Here is a 23,403-nt window from a genome sequence, read left to right as displayed (position 1 = left end):
AGTGGGAGGACTTCCCACAGGTTGAGAACCGCTAGCAGGGTCACCTAAGACCATCGGAAAATACAGATATTTACATTACGATTCATAACAGTAGCAAAATTACAGTTATGAAGTAGCAACGAAAATAATTTTATGGTTGGGGGTCACCACAACATGAGGAACTGTATTAAAGGGTCGCGGCATTAGAAAGGTTGAGAACCACTGACTTAGAGGAAGAACACGATTGTCTAGTTGAATACCACCTACCTCACCATGTCCACTGAAAGCTGCATGATGTAATGCAGTTCTCCCTGCTCGATCAGACACGTTCACATTACTCAGAAGAGGTACCAAAGCTTCAGCACACTTTACGGCTTTATTAGCAGCAGCTATGTGTAAAGGGGTTTGCCAATTTTTGTCTCGAGCATTAACATCTGCAGAATGCTTCAAAAGTACCTGAACTGCTTCCTAAAACACATGAAAAGTTATAAAAGACAAATGAGTTAACAGTTTTAGAAATTTTATATATGAAAGAAATAAAATTTTCTGAGTAAACAAGTAGAAATTTGCCACCCCCCAAATATATATTTAACTAAAGGCAGTACTCAGAGTCATACAGGATGCATCAAGATCAAACATTTTCTATCAAAATGTGCAAGAAGAAATATTAACAAATATTCTTTAAAAATAATCATTATATCTAGTTTTTCTAGATGGTGAGATAAAATTAATTTACACTTTCAACAGTTTTAAGATGTATTGCTTTGCCATTAAATATATATAAATTTAAAACATAACCATGTCCCAAAGTACTACACATGCTACATTTTACAAAATAAACATTAGGATCTAGTTCATGAGAAAGGGGGGGGGTGGGTGGTGGTGAGTATTTTAAGTCTTTGCTGTGAGGCTACCTGGTAGGAAAGTCAGTGTTGACAAAGCAATTTAAGAGTTTACTCTCCAAAGGGTCTGTCTCCCAGAAGCATAAGGAAAACTTCACATCTCACAATAAGATCTTAAGGAATCCAGTATGCCACAGACATTAAGCAATATAAAGCAATATAATCAGAACTAAAAATAAAATATTCTCCTTATGGTGATAATCCTATCTTCAATAGATGAATGATAAACTCTGTATGAAATGTAAAGGACTAGAACCAGAATAGAAGCATCTCAAGTGTAGTAAAACCGACACTCAGTTTTCTTAGCTGTAAAGAGGGAGTATCTCATCTGTCCACCATTCATCTTAAGTCTGCTATTCAGCAAAAAAAAAAAAAAAAAAAAAAAAAAACCCTGAAGGTAGATGAAAAGTGTAAAATAACTATAGCTTTTTAAGCCTTTGAAATAAAAGGTAATCAGAACTGTTTGAAACATGGGAAACAGCACAAGTATTTAACAGGGCTGGCAAAAGACTGGATAGAATCCCAGTAATCAATCAACGTGCTAAGGAAGTCAGCCAGCTAATCAAAGATATATGGAGACCTACCCTATGATCCCACAATTCCACTCCAGTTATTTACCCAAGAGAAATTTCAAAAGACCCATCTAAGAATGTTTATAGTAGCTTTATTTGTAAGAGCCAAAAAACCAGATATGCAAATGTCCATCAATAAGAAAATGGATAAACAAACTGTTGTACATTCATACTATAATGAAATACTATTCAGCAATAAAAAGAAAAGAATGAACCATTAATATACACAATAATATACACGAATCTAAAAAAATGTTATTTTGAACAAAGTCAAGACACAAGAGCACATACTATATGATTCCATTTTTATAAAGTTCTAGGACAGGCCAAGTTACTCTCTGGTGAGAGAAATCGGAATATAGGCTGTCCCTGGGGACAGGACGGCTGACTGAAAATGGACATGAGGGAACTTGCTAGAGTGATGGAATCCTTTTCTGTCGTGATTGGGGAAAAGATTACATGGGTGTGTATATTTGCCAAAATTCAAGACTACACACTTAAAGTCTGTGCATTTTACTGTAAATTATACTTCAATTTAAAAAAGGAATAGGGGGAAAGGATACATAGAAGAATACGTATTCTCTATATATTCTCAAAATTATGGAGAACTAGGCAGTGTCAGGATTCTCCATCCTCATCCTTAAAAGTATATTGTAACTTGGGGAATAAAACTAACATTGTCTATATGGGAAATGTCAGTAGGTATGTTAAAGACATATGAGCAAATAATTAAAAACAAGATGAATTTATAATTGGATAAATTGGGCAAATATAGCATACTGTAGGTGCCAGGCTTGCCTTATCATTCCCACTCTGGAATTCGTGATGCATATATTAAAGCTTCTGAAGAGTTTGGGGAATATTTATTTCAATACCAAGAGTAGAAAAATCAAAACTATTGTTTTGTTTCACTGAAAAGCAAGAATAAATCCAGTTTATGGTAGGTTAGGGTAGGTAAGATGGCGCCTAAGGAAGGCTGTAAATACAGTGACTAAGACTCTAGAATCAAGAGAGATTAAATTTTTAACCCTGGGCCCACTGCTTTGTACTGAAATGGTTACCCCCCAATTCATATGTTGAAACCCTAACTCTCTATGTGACTGTATTTGAGGACAGGGTCTTTAGGAGATAATGAAAATTAAATGAGATCATAAGGGAGGGACCCTAATCTGATAGGACTGGTGGCAGAGAGAGAAAGATTTCCCTGCCCGCGCCCCCCCCCCCCCACCCGCCCCTTTCTCCACCATGTGAAGACACAGTGAAAAGGTGGCAACCTGCAAGCCAGGAAGACAGCCCTCACTGGAAACTGACCCTGCTGGGCCTTGACCTGGGACTTCTAGTCTCTAGGCTGAGAAAATAAATTTCTATTGCTTAAGACACCCAGTCTTAATTTTGTTATGGCACCCCATGCTGACTACTATAGCACCATTTACTACTCAGAATCATGCCTGTCAGATCACAGTACCAGTGATCTTTGAAAATACAGAGAAAACTAAAGAAATTTCTAACGACTGGAGATATAAAACAAAACAGGCAAATTTCTGGAAATTACAAACCAATGTGTCTGATGTCACATCCCAGTAAAATTCAGGATCACATTATCAACCCATTATAAGCATTTAGAAAGTAATGTAGGCATAATCAAGGGTATTTATGGTTTCACTAACGCTGTCAAAGTGTGCCTTGACTTAAAAAAAAAACAACAAAAAACCCAGCTAAGTACATATCCTATGACATCAATTTAAATAAGATGATTAAACATGGGACAATGACAACAGGTTAAAATATTATATCCAAAGAGTAGTTATTCATAGCTTAGGGTCAATCGAGAACAGTCCCTACAGCAGTAGCTGTCCTTGGCTCCACTCTCCCTTTTAAGCAATTTTACCACTGATTTGAAGTCAGGTACAGGACAAAGGGCTAACAAATCTGCAAATAAACACAATGTTTGGATGGACTGCTTCTTATCTCACATGATAATGCAATTTAAACTCAGTTATCTTGAGAGAATTAATATGTAATTCCTGGAGTTAGGCAATAAGTAAGTAAGTAAGTAAGTAAGTAAATAAATAAATAAATAAATAAATGTACAGCCTCCACAGGATCCAGTAATGTGATGTGGACCCCCAAGGTTGGTGGGGGTACTCCTAGAAAACTATTGTACTGGCATTGTGTCAAATTTTGCTCTGTCAACTTAATATAAGGTAGTGATTTATTAATACTTTTGGGAAATCTATCAGTAGAGCCAGGCAATTTAGATTAAAACAAATGTGTTCTGTTTTTCTTTCTTTCTTTCTTTCTTTCAATATATTTTATTGATTTTTTACAGAGAGGAAGAGAGAGGGATAGAGAGTTAGAAACATCGATGAGAGAGAAACATCGATCAGCTGCCTCTTGCACACCCCCTACTGGGGATGTGCCCGCAACCAAGGTACATGCCCTTGACCGGAATCAAACCTGGGACCCTTGAGTCCGCATGCCGACGCTCTATCCACTGAGCCAAACCGGTTTCGGCTGTGTTCTGTTTTTCTTTGGGCAACTAATTTAGTAGTCAATAACTTGTTACTCAATGAAAAAATTAAGCTGTTAATATAGGCATAGAATGTTCACCAAATTTCAACACAGGTTATTTTTGTATGATGAGAATTTGGGTCATTTGTTGCTTTATTTTTAAAGTTTATATTGCTTGAGAAATATGTAACAAGCATGCATAATTTTTATAAAAATAATAACAGCCCAGCTGGTGTGTCTCAGTGGTTGAGCGTCGACCTATGAACCAGGAGGTCACGTTTGGATTCCCGATCAGGGCTCATGCCCGAGTTGTGGGCTCAGTCCCAGTGTGAGGTGTGCAGGGGGCAGTCAATCAATGATTCTTTCTCATCACTGATGTTTCTCTTTCTCTTCCTCTTTCTCTTTCTCTCTCTCTCTTTCCCTCTCCCTCTCCCTTCCTCTCTAAAATCAATCTATATATATATGCCTAAGCAACTGAACGACCAGTCACTATGACACACACTGCTCACGAGGGGGCAGATGCTCAACGCAGAAGCTTCCCCCTGGTGGTCAGTGCGCTCCCACAGCCAACCTCCCGCGGTACCTCCCCCAGGCTGGCCAGCCCCGATCGGACTGGGCGAGATGGCCCCGATCGCTGACCAGACCAAGGAACCCCACCCATGCACGAATTCATGCACCGGGACTCTAGTAAAAGTATATTAAAAAAAACCACAACACACACACACACACCCACACACACACACACACACACACACCCACACCCACACAGGCCATCACACTCAGAAATTGATTCATTCAGAATACTCTGCACCAAAAGAGAGCTGAAGTGTATGCTATACTTGAAGAATGACAGTCACAAATCAGTAGTGCATACAAACTGAGGCAGCCAGCCAATATGACCAGATGGGCAGAAACTCACTGAAGGAGAGCTGAGGAGGAGCTTGGGATATTTAATCTGAAGCAGTCAACCCAGGCTCAGTGAGGGAATTAAGCCCTCAGGCATCCACTGTATGTAATAAACTAACTTCTCTACCATGCACCCACAGTGGTGTTAGCTATATATGTCCTTGGGAAGATTAAGAAAATAGTTACTCCACTCATCCTCTGTAGGGCTTACTTCTCTCATGGTATCTCAAAAACATAAATCGAAAGCTACCTACACTTTTTCCTTTTACATACCGCTCTGTGGTTATGTTTTCTATTAAATGAAATAAGCTCTCTTATGCTCTCAGAATGAAATGTGAATAATTAAAAGAACATTCATAAAATTGATAATCTTGACTAGGTTTCCTAGCAGTTTTGCTAATTTATGAGATTTTGGTTTAAAAAAATGACCCCTAGGATTTACAGAAATTTTATTTTTATGGAATGGTCACATTTTATAGGTGTTTCCCATAATCCTACAAAAAAGTAATAATACTACATAGTCCAGTAATTTTTAGGCTGAAAAGCAGACTTAAGAAACTTACTAGGGTCCTTGTTTTCTAATCTACAGCTTCCCCTTAAATTCAGACTAAGTACATATTTTTTTTAAAAAAGTCAGCAGTCAGTCAAGTCTCTGGGTAGAATCTATAATCTTCCTCTAACATTAACTAAAATAATTAAAGAAAATCTTTAAGAACTTTTGGTTTGTTTTACAATCTCTGGAAATATACAGTGTTCTTTCTGATGATTTAATTTGGCAAAACTCCACTAATTTTAACTCATATTTCCAAGAAATTGGTAGGTATGACTATTTTATTAATAGATTGCAATGATGATATTTACTTCTTCCTTGCTGCCTTTATTTAAAGAGATTTCCTGACAAGAGGTCTAACCACAAACTTAATAGCATTACCATGAAATTTCAGAGTTTAAAATATTTTAGTTACTATATCTCAGTTTTCACAATAATCCTCAGATTTGCCCCCCAAGATTACACAGCTAGAAAGTGGCAAGTGATATCTGAAGCCAGTTTCTCCAAACCCAAGTTCCATAGTTCATCAGCCATAGCACACCAAGGACCCAGACAGATAGAAAAATAATTTCTCTCTTGTAGGAAGTACGTTTTCTACTCCTCTCTACTTCAGACTCCAATTTTGGTTGCTTTTCCTTCCTTTGAAAATACTGAATTTAAATATGAGCTCACAGGCAAGCCTACTTAATGTTTTTATATACAATATATTTACTAAGAGAAATTTCATACCTCACTACAAGATGCAACTGCTCTGTGTAAAGGTGTCAACCATTTGCTGTCTTTGGCATTAACTCTAGCTCCTGCAACAAGAAGAAAAAATAAATTGAAATATTTTGCATAAAATATTTTAAGTAAATCTCCTTAAATAGTTATATATAGTCCAAATTGAATAAATAACAATTGAAAAAGTAGTACTTCACTTTAATACTTTCTAATAAATTACCCTTAAATTACAAAACAAAACTATCCCTTTTAATTGATATAATTATCCAATAAGGAATTCGTTCTTTTTATCAAAAATAAAAGATCACAGAAAGGCTAGAAAAGCCACCTTTATACAGAGCATATCCAAAGTAAAAATCAGACTCCACTTTAGAATGTGTGTTAGGAACTCAAATAAATTAAATAAATAAAAATACTCAGACATAAAATGTAGGCCATTAAGAAGTCTTCATTATATTTCTTTACTAATGAATATAACATGTTATAGAACAATATAATATCAAAATAGTTTTCCAGTGACAATTAAAAACTCATTAGTACTATAAAGTTACTGTATAAAATGGATATAATCGCTATCAACTTAAAAAAAATTGAGAAAGAGATGAACCAACCCACATGTCTTTAATACCTAAAGGCTTAAAGAAGTAGTAATTTTTAAGAAAATCAACTATGGATAGCTGTTTAAAAATCGTTAAGTCAATAGACAAAAATTATCCTTAATAGAATGGAAATACATTTAGCAAGACAAAAAATGCATAATTTTAGGGGGGAAAATCTAGTATCTCCATAAAATCCACTGATTTGGTACCCAAGTCCCAACCAAAGAGAAAAAGCCCTGGCTCTTTGAAGTATAAAGGAACTGGTGATAGGTCCTGCACTATCAGCAATCCTAGGTTTATATCCAAATTCTTAACTGGCTTTACACATCCAACCTCCTTATTTTCTAGATGAATTGCAGATAGAGTGAACACCTCATTGTCAGAGTAAGCCAGAGCAGAACCAAGGCTAGAATTCAGACCTCCTAATGTTTACATTCTGTTTTGAGTGTGAGGTTCCAAGGAATATTCAAGTGCAGTGACTCCAAGTATAGCTCTAGAAACTACTAGCTATGGGCCTTTAACTAGTTGTGTGACCCTAGTCATTAAAACAGGAAAAAATAAAATAGCAGCCCCATTTCAATTGTTGAAGGAAGGTTAGTGGGAGACCCTATGGTAGAAGAAAGCACTGCTGAGAAGACAATAAAGATAGCAATTTAAGGAATGTGGCATTGATGACTATTGCAAACCAACAGTAAAGAATAATACCTCTTAAATGCTAGGAGTACATCACCTTAAATCCAAAATGGTTAGTCCCAATGGTATAAAATCAAATAACTTTCTATTCTAGACTCACCTTCTCCCATAAAGCCATGTACATCAACAGAGCATGCCCTTAAGATTTGCAGCCTAAATCTATGCCATTGTCAAATATTTGAATTTAGATTCACCTTTCCAGAGTAGAGATATGATGAGATCTCTGATAGGTTAAAAGCAAAAGAGAATAAACAAGCAAAAATCAACAGCAGGGTCACTCAAATAGGCTGTATCCATTTGATACCATAGTTAGGATATATAGAAAAATCTAGACAACTAGCTTCCTCTTACCCAATTTTTCATTTAATAATTCATACATATAAAAATACACCCTGAAAGAATAGATTTTTTAAAAATAAAAATGTTATTTAAGGTAAGATTTTCAGAATTAGATAAATGTCTAGCTCATTTAGACATAGACCAGAAAGTAATTTTAAAAAAGAAAAAATCTGGTTATTTACATTAGTCTATTCTGGGTTCTAGACAGCAAAGCAGTCGAAGAGAGGTCTGGACGTGTGGGGAGTCAGGGGTTAGTGGAAGGAGCCCAGGAGTGGGACCTGTGATCTAATAATGGCTTGTAACCAATAGGCTGTGTGACCTGAGGCTGTTACCCATAGCCCAGGACTTCATTTGTTGATCATAATCCCTGCCTCCTACATGTGTATGTGCATCTGTGTGGGTTGTGTATATGGGGCAGGGAGAGTAGGGTGAGGGAGGATGGGCCTCAGGTTCAAACAACATAGGGAGCTTCTGTTTCTGCAAAGTGAGCTCTGAGAGTCAGGCACTAAATCAGAGTATCCCATTTGACTCTAGGTCTCATTCTGCAAGATAACTGACCCACCTGCTGGATCCTTAATATACTCAGTCACCAACTGCCAACTCTTTGATTTGTGCTAAACGATCTGCAAGATCCATTTTCAGTTATAACATTCTATCCTATTCTGAAATACTCAGAATAAATTATCTCATATTATTAAATACCCTGCTCTACTTTAACATTAACTAGATGAGGTAGTATCTTTATAATTCATGCCAAGGATCTTCAAATTACAGCCCACAGGCTGCCTGCCACCTGTTGTGTAAATAAGGTTTTACTGCTACAGAGTCACACCTATACATTTAAGTGTTTAATATGTAGCTTTCAAATTAAAGGAACTGAGTAGTTACCAGAGTGTCTGTAAGGTCCTTTACATAAAGTCTGTCATCCTCTGATCTAGGCTAAATACTTGATAGTTGATACTATTAAAGTTATTTCAATTTTTCATATGTGTTTGTAATAATTATAAATAGTACCACTAATAATTTTCTAAAACTTCTATTTGCAGAGAATAGTTCTCTTCTCTGCTCCTAAGCCACAGAGCAGACAGTCCATAACCAGTGAACTGGGGCAGAAGCCAAGTACTTTCACTACTCTTCCCAAACTGGAAATAATGTTCTCCTTTGGCCACCTACCAAAAGCAGTGGCAAAGCTTCAGATTCTGTTTTCAGGTTGGGAGTGAAATAGACAATTACATTTCCATTTCCACCTGTAATGTTTGGGGGAAAAACAACAGCAGCTGCATTGTATCATTTAAGAGGGAGTTATGGATATCAGATATTGTGTATCGAACTGTACCCACAGCCCCCCAATTCATATATTGAAGTCCTAATCCCAGCACCTCAGAATGTAACATTATTTGAAAATGGGGTCTTTACAGAAGTAATTAAATTAAAATGAAGCCATTAGATGGGTCCTAATGCAATATGTCTGGTATCCTTATAAACAGAAGAAATGTGAACAAGCATGTACAGATGAACACAAGGAGAAGGCGGTCATCTATTACCCACAAAGGAGAAGGGCCTAGAACAGTTCCTTCCCTCACAACCTTCAGAAGGAACCAACCCTAACAACACCTGGATTTTGGACTTCTAGCCTCCAAACGGTGAGAAAATAAATTTTTGTTGTTTAAGGCACTCAACTTGTGGTATTTTGTTGTGGCAGTCCTAGCAAATTAATGTACCAGCATTGTAGGTTTTCAAGGGTCACACACTAGGTCTGATTCCTAATAACAAAAACATAATATTTGTATTTCCTTATCAAGAACTCTATCCTAATATATAAAAAGCCAGGGGCTGTCACAACCGAAACAACTGGACCGACGACCGAACAGCAGGCTGCGTGGGGCGACCAGGCTGTCAGGGGGGGCAGTGAGGGGCAACCAGGCCAGCAGGCAGAGGTGATTAGGGGTGATCAGGCTGGTGGTGGTGGTGGGGGGGGGGGAGTTAGGGGCGATCAGGCAGGTGAGCAGTTAGGAGCCAGCAGTCCCAGATTGTGAGAGGGATGTCCGACTGCTGGTTTAGGCCTGATCCCTGGGATCAAGCCTAAACTGGCAGTTGGATATCCCCCAAGGGGTCCCGGATTGGAGAGGGTGCAGGATGGGCTGAGGGGACCCCCCTCCCCGTGCACAAATTTCGTGCACCGGGCCTCTAGTTTTCTATAAAAGGCCAATCAAATGAACTTGTGACTAAGGACTTATACAACACAGTTATTTAACCATTTAATATATGACAAGAAAAGTCTGAGATACTGCTAAACCTCTGGTTTTAAATACAGACATACCTTGCTTTATTGCTTTATTGTACTTCATAGATGTTGCGTTTTTTACAAATTGAAGGCAAGACCTTCTACCAACAAAAATAGTATGACTCTCTTTACTGAGATATTGCCTTATTGTGGTCTGGAACTGAACCCACAATATCTCTGAGGTATGCCTGTACAAACAGTAAATAAATAGCTCCCATAAAATTTTCTATACTTAGGTAGCAAAAAAATTTAGTCCTTAAAACAGAAGTTCTTCACTAAAGTCACTGCCTACAAATTTTACTAAATGCTGGGGCTAAGGGGATAATATGTGTGTGGGGTAAAATGCAGAGGAGAGGAAGAGCCATTCAGATTATAACAGAGTTAAGAATACAGACTCTGTAGTCAGATGGCCTGGATCTGAATGCTGGCTCTAAATTTAATCAGTAGCACAACTTTCAGCCATAAATCTCTAAATGCTTTAGTTTCCTTACAGTTAAGAGGACAAAATGAGATAAATGAAAAAACTAAATTTAGCATAGTATTTGAGATATAGAAAGCAATCATTGTTTCCTCTTATTTCACCCCATTCAATAATAATTGTGAAATTAATACTACTAGACTCTAGTGTTACTGTGAGTTCTATGGAAGGATTCACTGGTTTGATAACCTGTAACATTACATGTAACATGTCAAAAATGAAACCCCTATCAACAAATCTCAGAGATGCATCAGGTATAAATATTTGATTTCCAATGAATTTAGAACTGAACTTTAGGTTAAAGAGAGTATTACTCTTCTAAATAACTCAACAAAATATAAAAGAGGATGTGAAGAAACATAATCTTCAACACAACAAGAAAACAGTTACCACCACCAACCTTTGAAGAATTCCTACCAAATACAATGAATTTGTACCAAAATGAGGAAGGACACAGTCAAGTGAAGCATCTTCGCATCCTGGAAAGACTACCGAGTCTTCTAAAAGAGTGTATTTGTGTTTATGTCCATCTGTCCCCTTTTGTCTGCTGTCTGTGTCCTAGAATCCCTAACAATCTTTCAAATGAGCACTGTGGGTTCTCCGTAAGAGAAGCTCCCTACAGAACTCTAACTTTATAACACAGAAGAACAAGGTGGGGCAGTGCGAGAGGAGGGACCAAGCAGACACCTTTATTATTTCTGACTCAGCTGAAGATCAAGGGTAAAAGCCAATCTCCAGGAGATCACTCCCTAAGAACCTGTGATCTAAGGAGCTGCCAAGTCACCCCTATTACCCTAAGTACATCAAGAACTAAAGAGAGTCCACTGCTAGGATTGAGAGAAAACACATTTGCTTTGAGAGCTATTTGAAAGAAAACAAACCTAACTGATGCTCACTTTTTGCCCTTCCCTACTCTATTCTTCAGCAAATAGCTGTTCTGGAGAGCATATTCCTCAAAGATATGTAAGAATCAGAAAGTATCCATCATAGGACTAGAGCAAAGATATAAGGGAGCAGAGTAAACTGAAAAGAAAAAAAATACAGGTAATAGGAATATTTGAAATTATCCCAGGAAAGGAGAGAATGAACTTGCAAACTACTATCTATATACAACTTCCGAGAAATTAAGCTCTAAAGAGAAACCTCAAGGAGGGTTCCAATAAAGAGGTAAGACAATGCAAAGAGATGAGAACTGGCTGAGGACAGGGGAAAAAAAAAATAAAGCAATTACAGATAAAAGTCCAGAAACAACAAAAAGGAAAATAAACACAACTTAAAACATAGCCAAGAATTCTGAAGCTCCAGTTAGAGTGAATCTTTAAAAATCATGTCATTCCATGCCCTATCCAGTTTTGCTCAGTGGATAGAGCTTTGGCCCTCAGACTGAAGGGTCCTGGATTCAATTCCAGTCAAGGGCATGTACATCGGTTGCAGGCTCGATTCCTGGCCCCTATTGGGGCGCATGCATGAAGCAACCTTTCCATATGTCTCTCTCACATGGATGTTTCTATCTCTGTGTCTCTCCCCCTTCCATCTCTCTAAAATTCAATGGAAAAATATTCTCAGGTGAGGATTAACAAAAAATAAAATTAATAAAAACCATGACACACCAATCAACACTCTCCATTGTTTTTTAACATCACTTTAAGGGCCAGAGTCTTTACCACAGTCTACAAAATCACACATGATCTGGGACCTTGCCATCTCTCTGCTTCATCTCCTACTGCTCCTTTCACCTATCCCCAATCATGCTGCCACTTCATGGCATTTGTTCTTGATGTTCTCTCAATTTCCTCTAAATATCTGCATGGTATGCAAGGCCTCCTTCCTTATTTTCTTCAGTTATCTTCTCAAATGTGTTATCATTAATCCTTTCCTGATAACACAATATAAAATTGCAACTGACTCCACCCAATATACTATTCTAATTTTGACATAGCAATTATCACAAGACAAACTATCTATCTATCTATCTATCTATCTAACTTGTTACTGTTTCCCCCCTCTATCTACCTATCTACCTATCTACCTATCTATCTATCTATCTATCTATCTATCTATCTATCTATCTATCTAACTTGTTACTGTTTCCCCCAAACATAACTACATGAAGGCTGGGACTTCATCTATTTTACTCACTGCTCTACCCATAGTACCTAGAATAGTGTCTAATATAGGAACATGCTCTTAAAATATTTGTTGAATGAAGGAAAGACAAGTATAAGGAAATAACCTAAAACTAAATCGAAAAGACAAAATTACAATCAGAGAAAAGCTGACAGAGACAGATGAAGGAGATCCAACTTAGTAGAAAAACACATACAGAAAAATTTACTGATAAAAAAGCATACAAGAATGGAATATTCAAAGATTTAATGGAAGATATAAATGAAATAAAAATCTGAATTTCAGAACTAACAGTGCAGTTTCATATTATGTTCCAGGAAAAATAATCACTAGATTTAGCCTAATGAAGTTAGTACTGAATTTCAGAAATAAAGAATTGATTCCTACAGGCATCCAGGCAGAAGAGAAGTGACCATGGTGTTGGTGGGTGGTGTGGGGGGATGAAAATGATAAGCAGAGAAGAGCTTGATCTAAGACTTCCAATCAAATCTAGAAGACACTGCAGTAACATCTGCAAAGCTGAGAGGAAAAAGTGTGAACTGAGAATTTTATTACTAGCCAATCTACCCTTCGAATAAAAAAGGCAATAGTCCCAAATAAATAAGATACCAGGAAATATGGCATTCATGAGTTACTGAAAATATGAAGACAAAAATTACTTGATGATAATGTCTATTCAACCAAGAGATGTCAAAATAAAAATCTTGGGAATAGATAAACTATGGATAAAGACAGAGGGTGTGTGGAGGGCTGGGGAGGGGGTAAACAGCAGGAGTCTATATATATAAAAGCCTAAGTAACGATTAGGACCGAATGAGCAGAACGACCAGACAACCGGCTGTTAGCTATGACTTGCACTGACCCAGACCTTGCTGCTGGGGCCCTGACAGCCCCGAATCTGGTTCACCCGCACCCCAGACCCAGACAGGAGGGAGGAGGGAGTCCGATTCCTCGAAGAACTGGCTGTTGGTTAGCTTGCTGCTGGGGCCAACCTCCTGCGGTCCCTCCCCTCAGCCAGCCGCCCCCACCCCCATTGGAGGGGCAGCCTGCCAACCTCCTGTGGTCCTTCCCCCCAGCCAGCCAACTTCCCGCAGTCCTTCCCCCAAGCAGGCCAGACCCACCCCCCCCTAATTGGCCCAATCATTGGCCAGGCCGAGGGACTCCACCCTTGCACGAATTCATGCACCAGGCCTCTAGTTATGATAAGACAGAATGTAAAGTCATAATTCCTGACAATGAAAACACAAGAGTGAAACAAATTAGAGGTGATTTCCTAATTTCTCAACAGAAAATAATCAAAACCTAAACCATGAACATGGTAGAGCATGGTTTTATAGAATAATTTTAATCTTTTTATACTCTATTTTTAATTTTAAAGAAATATTTTAGGAACAAGTAACCTTGCCAGGGATACCAAAGTAGTTTTTATAATAGAAAATTATAGTAATTTACTTTATTGTGTGCTCTTATTGAAGCATATCATCAAATAATGCTAGAATAGAACTATGTGAAGATTATTTCACATTGCTTAATTTTCTTAAGATTACATAAGTTAAGGCTAACCAAATGTAACATGTTATTAGTAATTAAGGGCAAGAGCAATCTCCCCCAAACTTTTCTACATTGCTAGCTTACTGTGTTGCCTATTTTTATCTCCATGTACCTTAATTATATTCTTTATCTAATTACTTTAGAGCTTTGATTTTCCTTTTAAAAATAGCTACATGAGCTATTACCTCGTGAAAGTGGTAAAATACAATATTAAAAGTATTTTTTCAAAGAAGGGTTGAAATAGCTTTTTATACATGTGCAATAGTTAATTTTATATATAGTCTTTATTTGCATTATTCAAAAGACTTTAAGCTTTCTTTCAAATACTTATTTCAAAGCTGATATATGATATTATCATGTTCATAAGGCTCATCTGACTATCATACTTATAAATACCAGGAAGTCAATCTTTTATAAGCAACTAAGTATCTTTGGTACAAACATTCTTTTAAAAGGAAGAAATTAAGTCACTGAGCATTGGGAAAGTTTCTCCTAGGTATAAAAATTTTAAATGGGGGTGGGGGGTTGGGGGGGAGGGGAAGATACCCTCTATGTTGAGTCATAAAATTCTTATGTTAAAATGAAAGTAAATTAACAGAATTCTATGTTAAAAAGAAAAAATGCATCACTAGAGTTCTTACCCAAAGTCCTAGACAGTAAACTAATTAGAACTGTACTTTTTCTAGCCTAACTATTTAACATAAAACTGTTTCTTGAACAATGATTGTAGAGAAAAATTCCATATATTAACCTGTATCTCATTAATTCATATTAAAGCAGAAGATATTTTAATTATGAGAAAATCCATTTTTTCTCTTGAACCCCTCAGTTCTTATGGCTAGTAAATTTTAGCTGAAAACTGGTGAGTTAGTAGCCACAGAAGAACAGATATGTTCAAGGAAGTGCATTAGTGCTAAAAGTTATTCATAGAGAAACTAACATATATATAACACATTTAATTATATTTAATTCCATATGATTATGAATTTGTTATTAAAAATCAGATTTTAAAAATTTTATAAATTTATAAAAGCAAAATTCTGTTTAGGCTATAATTTAATAGGATCGCCATTCAAAATTTCTCTCAGTGCTCCTTCTCCCAAATATCAAAGGAATGATACTACTATTTCTCCAACTGCATTCATTATGCACATATCTGTGCAATCTGGTAACATAGGTACAATTTAAACACATTTATCCTTTCTCAATAAGTATCAGATATAATAATCTGGATACAATAAAAATATTTCTAAGCTCTGTTTGACTGCCTCTTTTAGTACTACAGGCAACCTGACCACAATAGGAGCTGTTTTATGAGAGACAATAGTATCATTACTTCATATTGTGAAGTCTTAAACAGTTTAGAAGAAAGCCTATATAATAAAAGCCTAATATGCTAAGTGTCCAGTTGTCCGTTCAACCAATCAAAGCGTAATATGCTAATGATATGCTAAGGCCGCTCAACCGCTCGCTATGACGTGCACTGACCACCAGGGGGCAGACAGTCAACCGGTCGACCAGTCACTATGATGTGCACTAACTGACCACCAGGGGCAGACACTCCGACTGGTAGCTTAGCTTGCTGCTGGGGTCTGGCCGATCAGGGCTGAGCAAGACGGGCCGGGCACACCCTGGAGCCCTCCCGTGGTTCCTCCCCGGCCCCGATCGTGCACCGGTGGGGTCCCTCGGCACTCTCGCAATCTGGGACCCCTTGGGGGATGTCATAGAGCCAGTTTTGGCCCGATGCCACAGGCAGGCTGAGGGACCCCATTGGTGCACGAATTCGTGCACCGGGTCTCTAGTTAAAAAATAAAGCATAATTCCCTAAAATGTGTTTTACAGGTCCTGAAACAGAATTGGATAAAAGCCATTTAAAGACAGAAATCTTGTTGGTATATCACTTTCAAAATATATCTACAATCATACAATTTCTTACCACCTCCACTGCTGTACTTGGACTAAGTGACCATCACTTGCCCCTTGGAGAATGTAATCATCTCCAAGAACCTATGTGGTCAATGAGGCCCACTATGAATACTCTATTTAACACCCTATCTTATATAAGGCTCATTTACTCCATTATTCTCATCTACTTTTTCATTTTCCTATAGCACTTATCACCTTCTAACATACTGTAAAATTTACTTGTATTTACAGCCCATTTTTCTTTATTAGAATATACTTTCCACAAAGGTGATGATCTTTGTTTTGTTCTCTAATGTACACTAACCTCTGGCACATCATATGAGATCAATGTTTGTAGAATGAACAAATAAGTTTCAGCTTATTAAACAAATATGAAGAAATAGTCAATTAGGTTTGATAAATATTAAGACAAAAATATGCATGATGTGCTCTTATCATATAGAGCTTACCATACCAGATAAAATAAGCAGTTCAATGATCTCTGCATCTCCAAGATAGGCAGCAGCATGCAGTGGAGTTCTTTTTTCACTGTCCTGTGATAAGAAGGAAAGGTGGCACATAAATTTTCATATAAAGTTCATTTTAATATTCTTTAAATGAAGAAAAACCACTTAACTATTTCCACAATTCTAGTCTAGCCTGCAAGTCCCAAAGTATTTCCTTGCTAAGGAAAAAAAAAAAAAAAGTGGCTTTAAAAGAATGGTATAAAGTGCAGGCAAGAATTAAAGAAAAAAAATCTAAGATGACAAAAATAGCTTTTTAGCCTGGCTGGTGTGGCTCAGTGGTTGAGCAACAACCTATGAACCAGGAGGTCACTGTTCCATTTCAGGTCAGGGCACATGTCCGGGTTGTGGGCTTGATCCCCAAAATGGGGCATGCAGGAGGTAGCCGATTCAATGATTCTCTTTCCTCATTGATGTTTCTATCTCTTTCTTCCTTCCTCTCTCTGAAATCAATAAACACGTATTTTTTTTTTAAAAAAGAACTAGCTTTTTAGACTTCCTTTGAATAAAGATTCCTAAGCTTCTGACATACACAGGCAAATTTTCTTTACTTTATACTGCTCTCCCCAACCCCCATCAATATATTTTCATAATTTTACAGTTTAGAGAAGTGTTGACTTAACTAAATTAAAACATCTTAAGAAACCAAAATTTTTCCTTATGAAAATGTTTCCATAGGAGTGGCCATAGTGGCAAAAAGGGAAATTACCTCTGAGATCTGAAATTATCCCTTAAAACAATCTTAAGGTTTTCCAATTCCATTTATGGCTCTAAGTATATATTTCTACCTTTCTAAATACCAAAAATACAGTTTTCCAAATCTTCCTTCAGGCTTATGTACTTCTCCCCTCAAACAATAATGTTCTCCAGTTTGAGAAGCAACATCTTAGAGTAAAGTCACATTTCAGGATTTTTAATTCATATTTTCAACTCATCTAAAGTTACAACAGTGTTGCTGACTTAGTTGCATCTGAGAAAACTATTCATTTAGAAATATTTAGAAATTTACATCCGTTTTTTTTTTTTATTACAGGCTTTTGTGACGAATTGTTAGCTGTTTTCAGTAGCTCCTTTCCCCCTTTGTCCAGAGGAATAAAGTTTTAGCAGAGAATATACTCCTAGGCTGCCCTGAAGTGCTGTTACTTAGTGTGGAACAGTGGTATAATAATGGAAGTGAAACGCACAACTTTCAGGTCATCTTCAACTAAAAAGAGAACCACCTTAGAGATGGACTAATACTTTCCCACTTCCCATAGGCTGGAAGGCAGATGTGAAACTAAGCCAGCTTTGACTATGCAGAGGTAGGCCAATATCCAAGAAGTGTCTCAAGCAACACGATCCCGAATGACCTTATAGAGCAGAGTTGCTCCACAAACCTGGACCACAATTTCTCTTAATGGCCTGGAAGTTAAACTTCTTCTTTGAATAGGTGTTGTATTTTGAGGGTCTCCTACCATATCAGAATATTATAACTTTCAAGATTTAAAACAATGAAAAAAATTATTTTACATAACTTTCTAGTTTGGCAATACCCTAATTACTCTAAGAAAGGATAAACTACTGAGAATAGATTAGGAAAAATATCGCTAGTCAAAAGAGGTTTAAAATATTCATAGGCAATCAAAAAAAAGCTTAGCTGTAATATATCAAGGTATTATAAAGCTGCAACAGTTATCACTGGCTCACCATACACTTCTTCATATAATTTTAATATATTTGTGAGATTGTTTTTGTCCCTATAGTAGTAACAGGTGCTCCAGTACAGGGAGACTGGTCTAGAGGCTAAGAGTTCTTATCTCTCTAACCACAATGAATTTACACACAACCATGTTTTTTTATTCCAATATGTACCCAAGCAAATAGAATTCTTTGCACAGAAATTACTGAATAATTAGTCATTGAAAAAGCTAAAACTGAACCACTAAAATATCAGACTTTATTGAAAGCTGAGTCCTAATTTAGTCATTTTAATAAAAGGATCCTTGGCTTAAGGCTTTTCAGTGTTAATCATTAAACAGCAAACTTCCCCAGAGTGTTTAAAATATCATCAGACATACTCAAATTGAGAAACATATCTACTACACAGGATAAACCATGCACACAGCTCACACAAAGTGGTCATTTATGTGTGAGGGATGTCTGGAATCCTATGACTCAATGTCTTGAATATTATTCATGTATTTAATGACTCATGGATAAGTTTTCCCGCTCTAAAAAGCAATTTAAAAATAAAGGAATAAATTGTTCCTTTCAATTTAACCTGTTAATCTTTAAATTTAATCCAGTTAAATATTAAAACTTGGGCAACGAAATACTTAAGATTCCTTTCAATAAAATTTGTTAAAATTAAGAAATGATTATCCCCTTACATACAATAATTCCAATTCATGGAACTCTTTTTAGATAAAGATATTCCTATCTGTGTGCAAATAATAGCTTAGGTATATTTACTGATCATCATAGGAAGCAATATGATGGAAACAATTTAAATGCCCACCAATAGGGGAATGGTTATCTAATCTAATAATAGACAAATATGCAAATTGACCGCACCTTCGCTACGCCCACCAACCAAGCCACGCCCACCAACCAATCAGGACGAATATTCAAATTATCCCAACAAAGATGACGGCTAATTTGCATATCGCGACAGCATAGAAAGAAGCCAAGAGCTGCAGAAGGGAGCAAAGCTGCAGAGAAGCAAGCAAGCCGGGGGGGAGGAGAAGGGAGGAGCGGAGGCGGGGCCGGGGGAGAAGGAAGTTGAGCAGGCGGGGCCGGGGGAGAAGGGGCGGGGCCGGGGGAGAAGGGAGAAGCGGAGGCGGGGCCAGGGGAGAAGGGCGGGGCGGAGCGGAGGCGGGGCCAGGGGAGAAGGAAGGAGCAGAGGCGGGGCCAGGGGAGAAGGAAGGAGAGTGGGCTGGCGGAGAAGTTAGAAAAGCAGGGGGGCTGGCGGAGAAGGCGGGGCGGGGGAGAAGGAAGGAACGGAGGCGGGGCCGGGGGAGAAGGGAAAAGCAGGCGGGCTGGCAGAGAAGGCGGGCCGGGGGAGAAGGGAGGAGCGGAGGCGGGGCCAGGGAAGAAGGAAGGAGAGCGGGCTGGCGGAGAAGTTAGAAAAGCAGGGGGGCTGGCGGAGATCGCGGGGCGGGGGACAAGGGAGGAGAGCAGGCAGGGTGGGGTAGAGTGCAGCAGGAAACCCTATTGCAGGATTTTTCCTGCAACGGGAACGCTAGTCTAGAATATGAAACACAAGCTATTAACCAACCTTCATTTAATTGACTCATGTGATAAAACAATATTTTCTGTTTCCTGAGTAAAACTAATGGAGACTTTGGCACCCCATGTATTTTGACTATTAGATTATCACTAATAAGGCCGTGCACTTATAATGCAAGGAAGACAACATTAAACTCCTGTCAGTGACTCCACATTGTCAATGAAAAGTCCGTGGCCCAATTTTTAAAAAATGGCTGATAAATACACTTGTTACAGCAAAATGCTTAAAGATCACTATTTATGATTCCCTCTGTCAGACTTTGATAAGCTTATCAACTGCCAGTTCTGAATATTACCAGGTGAGAGGCCTCGTACTTGTACAACCATATAATGAAATACCGTGTCAGCGTTCTGCATCCAATTCCAATGTGTGGGGTTTCCCATCTGTACATCCAAGCAATGCTCCAACACGAACTGAGGGCCCCACGATTCAACTCAATGTTTACACTATCTCCAGGAGATAGCATCAGATCCTACAGATTAAGGCTTCAATCCTACAAGACTGCCACCCCCTCTTCAGACACCAATAGCAAGTCCAGGTTGTCACCTGTACAGCAGTCCCCCTTTATCCAGGATTCTGCTTTCTGCAGTTTTAGTTGCCCATGGTCAACCTTGGTACAAAAATATTACATAGAAAATTACAGAAACAAACAATTCATACATTTTAATTTGCATACTGTTCTGAGTAGCATGATGGAATCTTGCACCACCCAGCCTGGGAAGTGAATCATCCCTTTGTCCGCCATAGTTCCGCTCCCAGGCTGTTAGCCACTTGGTAGTTATCTCCATTATCAGATCAACTGCCTTGATATTACAATGCTTGTGTTTAAGTAACCCTTATCTTACTTAATAATGGCCCCAAAGCATAATAGTAATGCTGGCAATTCAGATGTGCCAAGAAGCAGTAAACCGCTTCCTTTAAGTGAAAAGGTGAGTCCAGTACAATAAGATATGCTGAGTCAGGAAGGAGCATGGAAGAGCACAGGTAAAAAGTACGTATGAGTGACCTCTCCAGCACCCAGCATAGTAACTGGCACAGATCTGTCAAGGGAATGAATCAACATAGACAACACGGGCAGAAAACTAAACTGGACATTAAGAAAACTGGGTTCTTATGCTATCTCTGCTAAATGGAAGTGACCAAATTAAATAAGCTCCAAGGGCCTTAGTTTCCCCTCATCTATAACAGATATGATTTAACTTCTGGATCTCCAAGATCACTTTCCCAACTACCCTAAAAAATGGAAGGCATGGTTTTTACCTTGGGGAAAATTCTTATAGAATCTAGGTATTAATTCATGTTGTAATCTAGATATTGCTTCATCAGTAGTAATATTAAAAAGAAAAATCCATAGAGCACCCTATTTTAAATACTAAATTTACTTTCTTCTACAAATTTAGCAGTAATCAAATACTCCTAAGCCAAGGCTTACTTGCTTTTCATAATAAAAAAACAACACCAAAATTATACATCAATACCAGGTCCTACAAAATAAAAGTAGAGGTGATGCCATCTATAATTGGGCAATTTTAATTATCAAACAAACACAGCTGTTTAGAAAACTAATATATAGAATTTCTACTTCAGAAATATTGCTGGACTATAATAGAAAATTGCCACTTCACAAAGCATGTGAAGTGTAAGTCTGAAAATATTCAGTGGAATGTCAGTCAGCTGTTTCAATCAATAAAATGCTTCTCAATGGCTTTTACAGAGCTACGTACAATTTTAATAGGCATATTTCCCTGAGTTCTGGGAGAACACAGGAGAAAGAATTCTCAGTAGAGTAACAGAGGGTAGAGGGTACAAGCAGAAAATCCCAGAGAACTGTAGAATATCCCCTTGTATACTCAGCTAAATACTGAGCAGCACATGTATGTAAGACTATTACCTGAGACTGGTGAAAAGAACTATCCAAAACAATTCAAGTAGTTGTTTCCAAATACTTTTTCCTTATCATCCTGACCCAGGAGCCTTTTAAAATATTTTCCCCCCCAATTACCCCCATGAAATCCTAATACTGCTGTGTATCTAACTTATACAACTTTGGCCCTTTGGAGGGCCAAGATTTTTCTTACACATTCATTCATTCTCTCCACTCCCCCCCCGCCCCCCCCCAAAAAAAGTTTTGCTAACTTTGAGGTGAGATCACTCCCAATGAGAACAAATGGGTCAGAGGGAAGAGGATCCTGTTCCTACTAGGTAGGCTGGAAAAACTCTTCATTCCTAGAGCACTGGGTAGAGTACTATGAAAAACCTTACCTCAGCAGTAGAGAATTAGCATATATTAAAATGAAATAATATAACATTTACAGTAGGAACAAAATTTATAAAATATGGATATGGATAAATCTTACAAAGATGTAAAAGGCCACGCACAATGAAATTATAAAATTTGCTGAGAAATTAAAAATTACCAAATAAATGGAGAGATATTACTTGTTCCTGGGTTAAAAGACTCAAATATTGTTAAGATATTAAATTTTGCCAACTTGATCTATAGATCAACACAACCCCAATTTCTTTTTTCCCCTAGAAATTGACATGAATAAATCTTGAAATAATTATAAATTTTAAAATTCATATGGAAACACAAAGAATTGAGAACAGCCAAAACAATTTTGAAGAAAAAAAAAAGTTAGCGATTTCAAGACTCACAGTATCATAACAGCATGGAATTGGCATTAAGTTAGACCAGTGGTCGGCAAACTCATTAGTCAACAGAGCCAAATATCAACAGTACAACGATTGAAATTTCTTTTGAGAGCCGAAAACCAACTTCTGCGCATGGGCCACGAAGTTTCAATCGCACTGTACGTGCGCGCCCGCACGTGGTATTTTGTGGAAGAGCCACACTCAAGGGGCCAAAGAGCCGCATGTGGCTCGCGAGCCGCAGTTTGCCGACCAGTGAGCTAGACAAATACTAGTACATCAATGGAACATAACAGAGTCCATAAATAGATCTTCACATATATGGACAACTGACTTTTTTTTTAAAGTATATTTCTTTATTGATTTCAGAGAGGAAGGGAGAAGGAGAGATAGAAACATCAATGATGAGAGAGAATCATTGATCGGCTGCCCCCTGCACACCCCCTACTGGGGATTGAGCCCGCAACCCAGGCATGTGCCCTTGGCCGGAATCGAACCCGGGACCCTTCAGTCCGCAGGCTGACGCTCTATCCACTGAGTCAAGCCGGCTAGGGCTGAACAACTGACTTTTGATAAAGATGCAAAGGCAATTCAATGAAGAAAAATAGTACAGCCTTTAAATAAGTATTTTTTGTTGTTGTTAAGCCTTACAGAAGGATTTTTAAGAGAGAGTGGAAGAGAGGGGGGAAGAGAGAGAGAGAGAGAGAGAGAGAGAGAGAGAGAGAGAGAGATTGATTGATTGATTGGTTGTGGCATACCAGGTACATGCCCTTGCTCATGACCTTTGATCCACAGGCTGATGCTCTAACCACTGATCCAAACCAGCCAGGGCTAAATAAG

At 38.0% G+C, this 23,403-nt stretch overlaps 1 protein-coding gene across 7 annotated transcripts in view; it reads right to left on the bottom strand.

The window, feature by feature from the left end:
- The window catches only part of ANKRD28 (ankyrin repeat domain 28), a 142,503-nt gene that overhangs the window by 45,197 nt on the left and 73,903 nt on the right, over positions 1 to 23,403 (bottom strand). For 4 of the 7 annotated variants that reach the window (XM_079794449.1, XM_079794451.1, XM_079794452.1 and 1 more), the window contains exons 3-4: positions 16,595 to 16,673; positions 247 to 447 (exon numbers count right to left, since the gene is read on the bottom strand). In XM_079794449.1, coding sequence (XP_079650575.1) covers positions 247 to 447; positions 16,595 to 16,673 — 280 coding nt within the window. Of the gene's footprint in view, positions 1 to 246; positions 448 to 6,149; positions 6,221 to 16,594; positions 16,674 to 23,403 lie in introns of all 7 variants that reach the window. The other 3 variants (XM_079794448.1, XM_079794447.1, XM_079794453.1) reach the window with 1 other exon arrangement.

Source organism: Cnephaeus nilssonii (genome assembly GCF_951640355.1).
Source record: "Cnephaeus nilssonii genome assembly, chromosome: 17".
In the NCBI taxonomy this organism is placed as follows: Eukaryota; Metazoa; Chordata; class Mammalia; order Chiroptera; family Vespertilionidae; genus Cnephaeus; species Cnephaeus nilssonii.
Note: the sequence above shows the minus strand (reverse complement) of the source record. Positions and strands in the feature narration are given on the sequence as shown.